The 13,037-nt window shown below is 44.2% G+C and overlaps 1 protein-coding gene across 3 annotated transcripts in view; it reads right to left on the reverse strand.

Moving 5' to 3' along the window:
• Window positions 1–399: 399 nt before the first annotated feature.
• The window catches only part of LOC147419240 (protein PELOTA 1-like), a 33,943-nt gene continuing 21,305 nt past the window's right edge, over window positions 400–13,037 (reverse strand). For 2 of the 3 annotated variants that reach the window (XM_086505417.1, XM_086505416.1), the window contains 11 exons: window positions 2,450–2,495; window positions 2,287–2,362; window positions 2,126–2,201; window positions 1,991–2,023; window positions 1,846–1,914; window positions 1,635–1,741; window positions 1,466–1,538; window positions 1,340–1,378; window positions 1,181–1,275; window positions 878–984; window positions 400–752 (listed from right to left, as the gene is read on the reverse strand). In XM_086505417.1, coding sequence (XP_086361543.1) covers window positions 679–752; window positions 878–984; window positions 1,181–1,275; window positions 1,340–1,378; window positions 1,466–1,538; window positions 1,635–1,741; window positions 1,846–1,914; window positions 1,991–2,023; window positions 2,126–2,201; window positions 2,287–2,362; window positions 2,450–2,495 — 795 coding nt within the window. In that variant the 3' untranslated portion in view covers window positions 400–678. The remainder of the gene's footprint in view (window positions 753–877; window positions 985–1,180; window positions 1,276–1,339; window positions 1,379–1,465; window positions 1,539–1,634; window positions 1,742–1,845; window positions 1,915–1,990; window positions 2,024–2,125; window positions 2,202–2,286; window positions 2,363–2,449; window positions 2,496–13,037) is intronic. The other variant, XM_086505418.1, reaches the window with a different exon arrangement.

Here is a 13,037-nt window from a genome sequence, read left to right on the forward strand (position 1 = left end):
ACTCAGCTTGTGTGTATGCAGGGGGCAGCGGGCAGGGGATGGGGATGGGGTGTGTGTTTTCACTTGACGTGCAGGGAGCAGCGCAGCGCGCAGGAGGGAGCAGCACACAGGGGTAGCGTGCAGGGGTGGGGCAGCGCGCAGAGGAGGCAGCGCGTAGCAGGGAGCAGCGCGCAGTGAGCAGCGCGCAGGGGAGGCAGCGCGCAGGAGGGAGCCACGCGCAGGGAGCAGCGCGCAGTGAGCAGCGCGCAGAGAGAGAGAGAGAGAGAGAGAGAGAGAAGTGGCATGTGCACCTCAATCAGAAACCAAAATTCACGAAGGAAGCACAATCACGCATGCAAGGTTGCACTTTGATTGTAAAGAATGCTAGCATTGAACATAGAATTATCTAAAAGTGCTGTGGGAATGAAAAGGACTGTTTTTTTCTAATAACTGCACAGAGATTAGTGCAACAGTATTACAAATTGATAGCCCTAAGAGAGAGCCAGTGTGACAGAGGACTGTATACAAAGCAGGCCGTTAGGCATTTCCTTATGATCTTATGAAGAACTTTCTTCTACAAACACCAATTTGATGCCAAGAAAGCCAGATAATATTGTCCGCCGACATGTATATTGAATCGGTAAACCAGCACTGAGAAGCAACAGTTCTCACAAATGACCAACTCAACAACATGATTTCTCACAGATCCATGTCTTCGAGATCAGGCAACGGAAACCTTAGTATCGCTGCTATACCAGAAAGTTGCCCTAGCTCTGCAACAACACCATAAACAAAAAAGAAAGGTTCAGCAGCACTAGATGACGAAACATGAGACATACAATTCAAAAGTCATTATCCAATTGACTGAGCTTGCACGAGTGAACGTAGAAGATCATACGCTCTCCAGACACATGCATGGATGAAAAAACGTGGACCTCCCCTCCATTTGCTTTCACTGAATTGGTCAAATCTACATACTTCCGTCGTGTGCTAATGTCTGCATTTCTGTTAATCAAAACAACAGTAATAGTGTGATTGGAACAAAGGCACCAAATTATGTTTCAATCTAGACAGATTGAGCTCTTAACTAGCATAGAGACACCAAATTAGTATTTTCGGTAAGGACATTTTAATTAGAAATTGAAAACAAAAAGAATGCTAAAAAAGAGAAACAACCGGATAAACATAAAGAGAGACACACCTGAAAAGCTCATCGGTAAGAAGCAGAGTCTGAATGGCTAGTCGATCGTGGGCAACATCAACTTCCTTTGGGCCATATATGGCTCTTGATGGATCCTAATGGAACAATGTCACCACACAAAGAACACTCCACAAAACCAGTCCAAAATATGAAACTTACATTTGAGAGCATGTCAAAAAAGTCCTTCAAAACCCTCACCTGTCCAGAAGAATTTGGCCACTCACAATAAGAACCAGGAATCCTCATTGGTATATGTAAACAGCATTAAACTGAGCTTAGAAACACCTCTTTAGCAGCTTTTGTATCCATAATTAGGCTCATGACAGAAGGGGCACTCAGAACTTCCTTCAAAGCATGCCTGAAAGTCACTATTACCAGCCATGTTCATTCACTGACCACATCCATGATATTTGCTTTATGCAAATAATTACATGCATAAAAGAAAACCGCTTACTTGTATCCCGAGGAAGCATGCACAAGAACAATCTTTGACTTGTTATCAATTATAGTCCTCAGTTCACGTTTCGTTGCTTCACTAAGCATGTAGCTATGTAGCTGATCCTGCCGCCAGGTATAAACAGAGAAGGGTACACTTTAAGTTAAACCTAAACATAAGGTACCAAAGCTTAACATCAAGATATGCACTAAACGTCTCTAAAACACACCTTCGTAAAACCAGGGCCAGCAATAATGAGACAGCGAACAACACTGAAATCAATATGTCGCAACACAGCCTATAATATGAGGCAGTCAGAAAGTTATCAAGAAATGAGAGCGATTAAAATCCAGCATATAAGAGAAGATTGGAACCTGTAAAACGTTTTCCAAAAACTTGTTGATAGCCTGCCACACAGATGCATGGTTTTAATGCGATCGTAGATGTAGTCTCTTAAACATAAACCTTTAATCAAAACACTGAATATATCCACAAAAACACAACTGTACCTTGTCATAGCCTGCTATCGCTGGACCATGCTTTCTAGGGATTGAAGCTTCAATCTTTGTTTTAGTGGTAGTTACACTGGGCCAAAATACTAAAGCTTGTCAGGTTTTACAGTGTATATCTGATTACCAAGTCGTTAGTTGGCATACAATATAGGCTTCACCTTTGTCCAACCAAGCACACATAAGCTAAACCCTCTTGAATCATTAAAGCAGCAACTTCAGCAGTTGCAGCAGGATCTGATGGCATACACAAAAACCAGATTAGTTTTAGTCTCTGCATTGTGCAAAATATTCAGGCTGCAGAGTCCAAGTTATGAAACTGACCGCATGCCACTTTCAGGGTGTCAATGGCTATAGAGTCCCAACAGTCCTGTGCCAAGTAAAAGATCCAAAGCTGAACGTAAGCGGCACAACAATAGTAGCCATCCTAGACGCTAAAAGAAGTTTTACGATTCATAATACCTTACACAAAAAGGGATACAAGTACTGCCATTACCCCATTCAATATGCTGAAATGCAAAACTTAGATGACAACTTCGACAAAAGATTAAGCCTAGGTAATCAAACACAGGGGGAATCTCATTTTGATACTTCCCTTGTTCTTTAACGATTGTTTGTGCCATTTCTCCTAAGGTCAAGGTAACACGAGGACACGAAAGAACTTACATCTTTGTTTTGAGAAGAAACGTAGATCGACCGACCGTGTCTCCTCCATGACGAGTCGAGCCAACCTGCTCCATAAACCAGCTCTCAATGCCAAAAGCCAATAGACATGAGTCCCATGACCGAGTATCTTGACTCGTCTGCCAACATCATCCTCCAAAGACTTGATAGGTCCTCCAGGCTCTATCAAGTTAGTAGGAGCAATCGCCTAATGGTGATGAGAGTGAAACTAGGCAAAAGTGCTATCCATCTACAAATCTTTGTGTGTATCTCGTGAAGATGTAGATCGATGAACCATGGGTTATACATGAGCTGCCTCACCAAGACCAGAATGCGATACAACATTTATATATATACCTAGATGAATGCAGAAAGAGCCATAATTCATCTATGAAGGAAAGTGCAGCTATAGACAGGGTAGTCACCCATAAGCCTTGAGTTGGACAATACAGCATTGTCCAACTCAAGACTTCTTTAGGCGATTCCTCCGAATATGTTCTCGACCACCAAAATTCTTGGACATCCCACTAGACCCAGACATCCTTTTGTTGCTTTTGCTTCTGCTTTGATGTCCTGGATGAGTGCCCAATCAAGGCCTCAAAGCCCCCTCTAAAGCTAGAACTCTGTAATTGATCCTTATGATTCAACACGATGGGAACAAGCTCCTCCCAAGTCAAATTGGTGGTCCTCCCTGAAGCAATCAAGACTAAATAAAAAGCATTGTACTTCGATGTGAGAGGAGTCAACGAGATGCAAGCCATATCTTCCGAAGAGACTGGCTTCCTTGCCTAACGAATCACCTGCTGCCTCCTATATCTTGTGAATGTGATCCTTCACAGTTTTTTGACCTCCAATGATCCAAAATCCGCAATTGTACCTCTCTTTGTAGGTGTCCTCCTATTGGAAACCTTTTCCAAGTGTGCCCAACCATTAGTCACATCCAAATATGTTGGTATCTCCCAAGTATAATTCAAGAAGATAGAAGATGGGATCCTACGATTTAGCCGCTCCAATGAGCATTGGTACTGCTTAAGCTTTCTCCAACTCCTTTGGAAGAGAGTGTACGGCCGTTGGGAGTGGGAGTCTTTGGCTAATCAATCTTGTCATTCACCATCACAATAAGGTCATAGGTCTCCAACACTGCCTCCGTAAGCACTTTCCAATCCTAGAAGTTCGTGGCATCTAGCTTTTGATACTAGGAGCACTAACAACACCAGAATCTTCGTTTCAAGTAACTCTTGCAACTACATATCATGAGTAGACCACCTCAAATGCTCCGAAGGATCATCCAATGTGCCATCAAGAGTGTCGTCTCCACAAGCCTTTGCGCAACATCCTTTTTCAGTGCCATGATCAAGACACTCTAATGTCACAAGAAAATCCTCCATAGTCAAGTACAAGCAAGGCCCATGTGATCACTTCCTAATGAGGGATTGGACGAAAACATAGAGACAACTACAATCTGCAAAACTCTGGAACACTTTATCACTTCAAACAACTTGAAACAACTGAACTATAATAGAGAGTGAAGGGAGAGAAAGAGAACAAAATTGGTAGCCTTCAATTGCCAAACCCTAGTTCAAATATTTCTTTAATGATCAAACTCTTCTCGTACAAGGAGTAGGAGGGCTGAAACCCAAGATTGGTGCTCATGCAATCACGCGGCGTCCATTTGCAAGTGATCTGTGTATGCAAGTAATGCCCCAAAGGGTTGTTTTTATAGGCCCAGAGAACCTACAACAATAGCAAGTCGAGGGTTCTCCAATCCCCTCCTCCCGGTTTTTTCCCATAAAATGAGAGAAGAAAAGCACTTTTTTGTTATTTAAATTCAAGTTTAGAGAGAGAAAACTCGTTTTGAGAGAGAAAATTTTGTAGTAGAGAGAAAATTACAAATTCAGGTTTAGAGAGAAAATCGGTAGCTTCTAGCAGAGAAAATTAATGCGAGTAGAGGATTCCCGCTCTGACAAAGAGATTGGAATGGACCACCTTCCTGGAGAGAGAAGAGAGAGAGAGTATGTGGTTTGCCAAACAAAAGCAATGAGTAGTTGCGTCTATGAGAAACCCTAACCCTAAAACTCATCACATACCGCCCTATAAAATCAAAGCAATCATCCTCGATTGCAAGATATAGCAGAAAGAAAGCGGAAGAAGATCAACACAACTTAACATGTACACAATGTTCCCCAAGTTATTCCTACACATAAACAAGCAATCAAGAATTCATGTAAAATGGTGGCAGTGTGCATAAAAAGAGATAATCTTCATTCTTCCAATCGAAAATATGTCATGAGTGTACACCATTCCAATGCAAATGACATTGGATCTCATCAAACGGCAAGTTCCAACTTCCCACTCTTGTCTCTTTGAATGAGATTGCCCATCCAAAGTCGGTCATGCCATCGGCCATATCATGTCAGATCCATATATACAAAAAACACATTAAAGCAAAGGCTTCTTTATACAATTGTATCAGATCATCACGATCTGTCTAACTCCTCAAAGGTCATCCACTGGACATCCCTGGGTGGGTAATTCTTGAATTTCACCAAAAAAAATTGTATTGTTTTTCCTCGAGTGGTTCGATCTTTGTGAGCAAGACTCTGTTCAAGGATCAAAGTCTCTTCAATCTCTTTAACTTCCGGTTAAGCGTTGTCTGAGGGTTCAATAGGTAGATCTCCTTTGAATGGTTTAAGAAGGCTCACGTGAAAGGTATTGTGAATCTTCCAGTGTGAAGGCAATTCTAATTGGAAGGAAACATCATTAATGGGATCAGCAACTTTTAAGGGGCCATAGTAGCGTCGACTAAGCTTGGGGTATAGTCATTCTTTGCCTTTCATCTTGCGTAGCCGTGCCTTTTCAAAGCGAAGTAAAACCGAGTCACCAACTTTGATATCAATTTGTCTTCGACATTTGTCAGCAGCTCTCTTTTGCTTGTCTTGAGAATTTTGTGAAACTTCTTTAATCTTTGTGTAAGCCATATCCAAATCTTGCACAAATTTGTCAGTCTCAAAGATCTTGTCTTTCGCGAGAAGAATAAGAGGAACTTTGTGAGTTTCCTCAATGATCTCGAAGGAAGCTTTGCGAATTGAGGAATGAGTTCCCTCAATGATCTCGAAGGAAGCTTTGCCAATTGAGGAATGAGTGTTGTTATTGTAGACAAACTCGATGAGTAGTAAGGATTTCTCCCCTAGGTTCTTATGATCGGGAACATAAGTTTTGAGTAGATCGAGCAACAAGGAGTTAACATTTTCAAATTGCCCATCAGTCTGAGGGTGAAAGGAAGATGAGAACTTCATTGTAGTGTTAATGTTGTCGCATAGAACTCTACAAAAGAGACTTGTAGTACGGAAAAATCTCGATCACTCGCAATACATTTGGGCATCTCACAGAGTCAAAAGATATGATGTAAAGAGAGGGTTGCCATCCGATTTGCTTTCTTTGTTTTCTTAACGGGAATGAAGCGAGACTGCTTGTTGATGCAGTAAATGATAGTCCAAATCCCATTACAACCAGATGACATAGTTGGCAAGTCAAAGATGAAATCCATAGCAATGCTTTCCCATGGTCGAGTAGCAATAGGAAGAGGAGGTAGCAAGCCAAAGGCCTTCTGACAGTTGTACTTCACTTTTGAGGAGTGAGACACTCGAAAACAATACTTCTTGACATCTTTGCGGAGAGTAGGCCAATCAAAGAATTTGTCATTGGCAACCGTTGTAGGGTGAACACCAATGTCCTGCTGAAATTTTCTGCAAAAACCCTTATTTGCTATTGAAAGCCCTGATTTTTTGATATTGTCGAAATCAAAGTTCATCCATGTCAATAGATAGGGCTTGTCGAGAGGATCAACTTTGACTTCTGATGCATATCCAAATTCTCATCCGTTGAAGAGATTTTTAGAGGTCTCTTAAACACAAAAAAGTGTTAAAAAGCATGTTTTCAGAGCTTTTTAGGGGAAGAACGAACTCCTAATTCTTCATCTCCTTTTTCTACTATCGTTTCCTCTTCTTCCAACTCCATAGCTTCTAGTTGTAGGTTGACGTAGGACTGGTTTTCTAGTTAGAATAGCAAACAATTGATGCTCTAGTATCACTGTAATCACTTCCCAGCGAGGGATCGGATAAAAACACAAAGACAACTACAATCTCCAGAACTCTGGAACACTTTACCACTTCAAACAACTTGGAACAACTGAATTGTAATAGAGTGTGTGTGTGTGTGTGTGTGTGTGTGTGTGGGGGAGAGAGAGAGAGAGAGAGAGAGAGAGAGAGAGAGAGAGAGAGAGAGAGAGAGAGAGAGAGAGATGTCAGAGCGGGATGCCCCTTTACACAATCGGAGGCTGAAATGCCACAGTCAGTGCCCCCCTTCGAGAATTTCTTTATTGATCAAACTCTTCTCGTACAAGGAGTCGGAGGGCTGAAATCCAAAAGTTGTTGCTCACGCAATCACACGGAGTCAATCTGCAAGTGATCCCTCTCGTACAAGGAGTCGAAGGGCTGAAATCCAAGAGTTGTTGCTCACGCAATCACACAGTCAACATGTAAGTGATCCGTGTATGCAAGTGATGCCCTAGAGGGTTGCTTTCATAGGCCTAGAGGACCTACAACAATAGCAGGTACCCAAAAGCAAGGGCTCTTGTAACGGGACGGCACCACATGCCAACTACAAAGAACGGACTGAAATAGACTTTTAGCACTTCAAAACAACTGAACTGAAAGAGAGGGAGAGAATCCATGCGACACGAAGTGGCAGAGTTCCACTCGCCATAAACCTCGGTGCCCCTTTCGGTATTTATTTATATTGCTTCCACAAAGTACAAGCTCTAGGAACTCTGCTCTGCTTCTCCACACAGTAGAATGCCAGAGAGAGAGAGCCTACACAGCATATTTAAAGGCCCGTGGCCTATCCAAAAGCATCTCACATGAAAAGCGTTAGTTTTTAAAGCATCTCGTCCAAAAGCAAGCACCCTGCTTTATTTTAGGGTTTAGGCCCCTCGGCCAATGATCTGTAAGTTGGTTGGATTAGTACGGCTTTGTCTGGGAAGGGAGATAGACAAGGCTTCTGGAGCCCACCATTATATGAAAAAGGGCAAGTTCTCATAGGATGGGGTGTCCCAAGACCTCCCCCTCTGGAAGTCAATGAGGTTTGTAGATGAGGACGTCCGGTGTGCCTCCTTAATGCTCGCTGAGGTAGCTCCAATCTGACTAGTCAAGCTGGCCCCGTTTAAGCCAGAGTAAAGGATCCATTTCAGGAGGGGTTTGGAGCACCCATCTCCCCACTTGTCCAACCACAAAGGACCAAAAGGATTCAGACTGGTACGCCTCCCCCGTATTGGGCGCCTTAGGGTGGCCCATCAGGCCAGCATAAATGCCGGTGTGACACGCCACCATGTCAATTTCTTCCAAGGTGAGCTCTTCAGGAAGAACTAGCTGGTCGATTACCCGTCGAATGACCCTCTGAAGGTCGTGTCTTAGGTTGGCTAGGGTGGATGCGCCAAAGCTGTTCTTTGGCACAAGTCACAAGTAACTGGGAAGTTCCGCATACAAGGTGGCAAAAAGGTGTTGCACGGGGCACCTACGGTGGTATATTTCTTTTTTCCTCTTGTTGGATCGTGGGGGTTTTTTTTTGGCATTGCCCTACCTCCCCTTGGGCACCTATTTATGGGGCCAAGGGGCTACCCACTTCCACACTATCTCGTTGTTGTATTGGATCTTCTGCTCATGGTAGTCAGGGGGGGTTGATCGCCCCCTCTTCCACCATACCTTGCGTTTGTGTTTCTGTCTCTCTCCCTCTCCTCTCTCACGCTTCCGCACACGCGCACTCTCACATGGTATCAGAGCATCAGCCACGCTCCATGGTCTTGGCCCTTCTTCCGCATCAGGTTCTCCTCCCAAGAAGATCAGCCAGCGTTTTTCTGCAGATCTTCCAGCGTTTTGCAAAAGCCAGGCACGCGATGGAATATGGATTTTCTGTCGCGGAGGACCCCACCTCCATTACGGTTTTGTCTCCACACATGGCGATCACCAAATCTGGCAGTCAGCGCTGGCCTTCTCAAGCTCTTTCCTCACCGGAAAACCCCTCCCTCCATCTGCGTTTTTGGCTATCATATGTGTTTTTGGCAGGGTGCTGCGTTTTCAGCAGAGGAGGGGAGCGCGACCATGCCCATTACGGATCTTGCCTCCTACCCGGCTTGGCATCCGGTCGGTGCCTTGCCGGCGTGATTCCTCTTCATCTGTTACAGACTTCAGCCATACATACCTGCTGTTTGTTCCCTGTTTTCATCCCTCCGACGGTTGTGGACACAGAATAAATCCTCCCCACACCCTCTGCATCGCTCCGGACCCTACGGGGAGCGTACAAGCACGCTGAAAATCGCTGGACAGCAGCCACATGGTTTGGGTTTTTCACAGAGGATGAAGCTACCTCCTGCCAAGACACCATCCGATGGTGGTCCATGCAGTCTCTCAGTGACTGCTGCAGTACATGGTATCTTCGACATCGGCTTGATCATTTACGAGCATACGATCCTTGGGAGATCCATTCATTCCAGCCATCATTCGGCGGTTGCGCACTCCAGAGGGGGTGGTGACTTGTGGTTTGCTATGGACACACCTATGCACTCATCAGAGGAGTTCACACGAGATATGGCCATGCTCATGGCATATGGGATTCCGACATTCCCAGAGAGGACACCACCATCTTGGGTGGACAAACACTTACCACTTGACCTCGACATGTCAGATCACTTGCTTACACAAGAGCATCTACATGGACTAAAGGAGAGGATCTTGGATCTCTTCTTGGACAGGTTCATTGCTTGGATCTACAGACTGGAGTGGGACTTCAGTTCTTTGGACTCTCTCGGAGAGTTTACCAGCGCGATGTGGGAGATCAGGCATCATTCCGTGACTACATCCGGAGTCACCCGGAGCTTGGCTTGGATGGTAGTGCAGTTGCCCTTCTACACTCCCGATCATTTGGATTGCTACCTTCAGAGTTGCTTACACTCACCCTCGGTAACCTTACAACAGACTTATTCCTTGACCTGGGTAGTAGGCCACTCCCAGCTCATTCACATTGAGAGCCACACCGAGTTGCGATGTTGTTGGTGCGGATTCTGTTTGGTTGACACCGGAGGATTGGAGACAGGAGATACAGGCAAGACGGCGCAGACAGATTGGTCTGGCCTTTCCTTAACTCAAAGATTATTCACAGTGCAAACTTCTCAATCTGGCTTCCCTTCTTCATACAGGATGATTACGGTGCAGACAACTTGGTCTGACCACACCCTTCACAATGCAGACTGTTGAGTCTAGCTTTCCCCTCCTCTTGGATTATCCTACCTTCTCACAGGACACCATTCGATGGTGGTTCGTGCGGTCTATCGGTGACTGCTGCAGCTTATGGTAGCTTCTACAGTGCAGACTGTTTAGTCCGGCTTTCCTTGATTCGGAGGACGATTACGGCGCAAATTGCTACATCTGGCCTTCTTGGAGTTTTAGACAGCTTAGCCACCTGGCCACTTTGGGTTGCAGGTGTCACAAACGGGAGCGCATAACAATATAAAATATACTCGGATAAATAGAATTTATCACTTAATACTGAAGCCAAAGAATATAGAGAGAAATAGATAGAGAGAGAGAGAGTGTGAGAAGATCGACACAGTACTGGGGACCAGAAGATGGGCTGGTCCCCTTAAAGAGAATCCTTTATTAGGGAGAATCTTTTTACAAGCACAAGAACCGCAGAAAACCCCTCCGTTCTAAATCTCTGACTCGATGGTCATTCCTTCCCGTAAGGGAAATCCGAGAGACAAGCTCTCAATCCTTTTTCCGTCTGTACTCGAAGTTGAGACTCCACAAACAATTTCCGAATTCCGGGAACGAAATTCCCAAGCGCAAGCTGAAGCCTTCTCGCTTCTCCTTCGCGATGAAGTACCTGCAAACACACACACGCAAACACGTGACAACAATTCGTATGGCGAATCCACAATAGATACCTGTTGCTCTTGCGCGGGAAAAGCGACTTCCGTGCTTCGTAGTCTCGCGCGATCTCTCGCGTCTTCTGGCGGCAGAGTCTTCTCTTGCTGGCGTTGGTAACTTCCCTTCAGTGAGGGCATGTGGTGCTTTTATAACTCCTTCACCACGGCACGAATAGCTGCTCGCGGAGAGATCGCGGCTGTTTTTCTTTTTTTCTCTTTTTTTTCAAAATTTTTTTTTTTTCCTGTTCTACCCGAAATAGGGAGAGAGAATTCGCTGGCTGGTTTTGTTGCTTTATTTTCTAAGTGGCTGCCCACTTATTACGTGGACGGCCGGCATATTTTTAAAATTGGTCTGAACCTGTCCAAAAACTCAATAAAACCTTATAAGTTAAAAACAATGCTTTCACAGTACTTCCCAGGCGTCCCTGGATGCAACCACATGCACGAATGCAATGCAAACATAGATTCCTCGTGGGAAAGCGTCTGCTCTTCCCGAAAAACTCGTTAAAATATTCCGCTTTTTAAGAAAAGCTTCTCAAAACCCATCTTTATTCTTGTGCTTGCGTCTTTACGCGTATTCCTCTTTCCAGTTCGGATTTCCTCTCGACTATGGATCCCCTTTCTGATGCACCCGTCACCCACCTTGTGACGCATCAGGAATACCCATCACCTAGTCCTTTCCTACCGAACTTACGGTACAATCTCCTTCAGGATGCTCTATGTCACCCATCCTATGACGCATCAGAGATGTCCGTTCCCGAATGGTCGAATACTTCTTCCCGATGCTCCCTGTAACCATCCGATGTGACGCATCAGAAGTACCCGTTCTTGGTGGCCTTACAGATATTCCCGTTCACAGAGCTCCCGTCATTACTTTGAATGACGCACTAGGAATACTCTGTACTCGGATGTCACCAGTGAGAAAAACCCTCACTTAAAATTCCAATAATTCATTTAGAATTATTTTCTTGGTGTTCCAAGCGAGAAAACCCTCTCACTTATAAATCCAATAATTCATTTTGAATTATTTTCCTGTTTGATAAAGCCAATTTAGCAACATCCCTCTCACTTATAAACAGTTGTCCTCAACTGTAGAGGTCAAACTGAATTGCCGGGGAGAAACTGGAAAAAAATTCCAAATCTTGCTCAATGGTGAGTTGAGCTGGTCCTTTCTCAAAAGAGAACTTAAAAATTAAACTAAACAAAAATTCAAAAATTCAATAATTCAATACTTACCTTACCGGTTCATGTTCTTCCTCTAGTACCTCGAGGATATCCTTCACCAATCATCAAACTAACGAGCCATGTAAGAACTCATCATTCACGTCTTTCCAACAGATCGGAAGTTTTCCTTATCCGAGAATCTGTTAGCTCAATTCCACCTTCTCAATCCCGAGAAGAATAATCCTCCTAGAAATCAATCTAGGTCTTTGCCCTTGCACATAACCTTGCGCAAAAAGGCGCTCAAGAGAGTATAACAAACTCTCGTCCAGTTCCTTGGCATAGGTCTGCATCTTTGTGTGTTATCCATGTACTCAAAGGTGTACATAATTCTTAAGCTGTGTTAGAGTTTCGGTGAACCTGGGAAATTACCTTCCCTTTGTAAGATCCTTAGAGCGAAGACGCTCAACCTGACGATCCCTTGGCTCGATGTTAGAGCAAAACCCGCTCATCAAATAAACTAGGATTTCGATCCTTGGATTTCTCGAGCACAGGCCATAGTCGTCACTTGTTCCTTCCCTCGTAAAGAGAGTATTCATTCACTTGTGCGAAAAGCACTACCATGTCTTCCCTGACCGGGTAAGGGGTGTGGGCTTAAAGAGTACTCAAGCTTCATGAAAGCTTTTCTTTGCTTGAAAGCTCAAAATGGTTCCTTCATAATTTCCTACCCACAATAGCAGGTAATTTGTTGGAGAACTACCGGATACCAGATCAAATCATGGACCTTCCGGATGGTTAAGCAAAGCAGTTCATCGTATAAAACAATGTTCTGACTCAACCTTACTCTCATAAACACTTGAGAGTGATTGTCCTGGTTAGACACGTGCATATCTCGTGCATAAAAGCAATACGTAGTTTTCAAATCCCTCAAAGATTTTACTTTAATCAAAGACGTGCCCTCTCACTTAAAGTTCGAAGGTCTTTTGTTCAAAATCTCAGGAGTTATAGATTGAATTCCCTTACTCCAAACTTTCTCCGGATAGCAATGTATCCTTCGAGGAGAGGTAACAAAGTTCGTTGTTTCTGTGTTCAATGGTTCCCGTCCCACTG

The sequence above is a fragment of the Adiantum capillus-veneris genome, chromosome 29 (assembly GCF_014529385.1).
Source record: "Adiantum capillus-veneris isolate H3 chromosome 29, ASM1452938v2, whole genome shotgun sequence".
NCBI lineage: Eukaryota > Viridiplantae > Streptophyta > Polypodiopsida > Polypodiales > Pteridaceae > Adiantum > Adiantum capillus-veneris.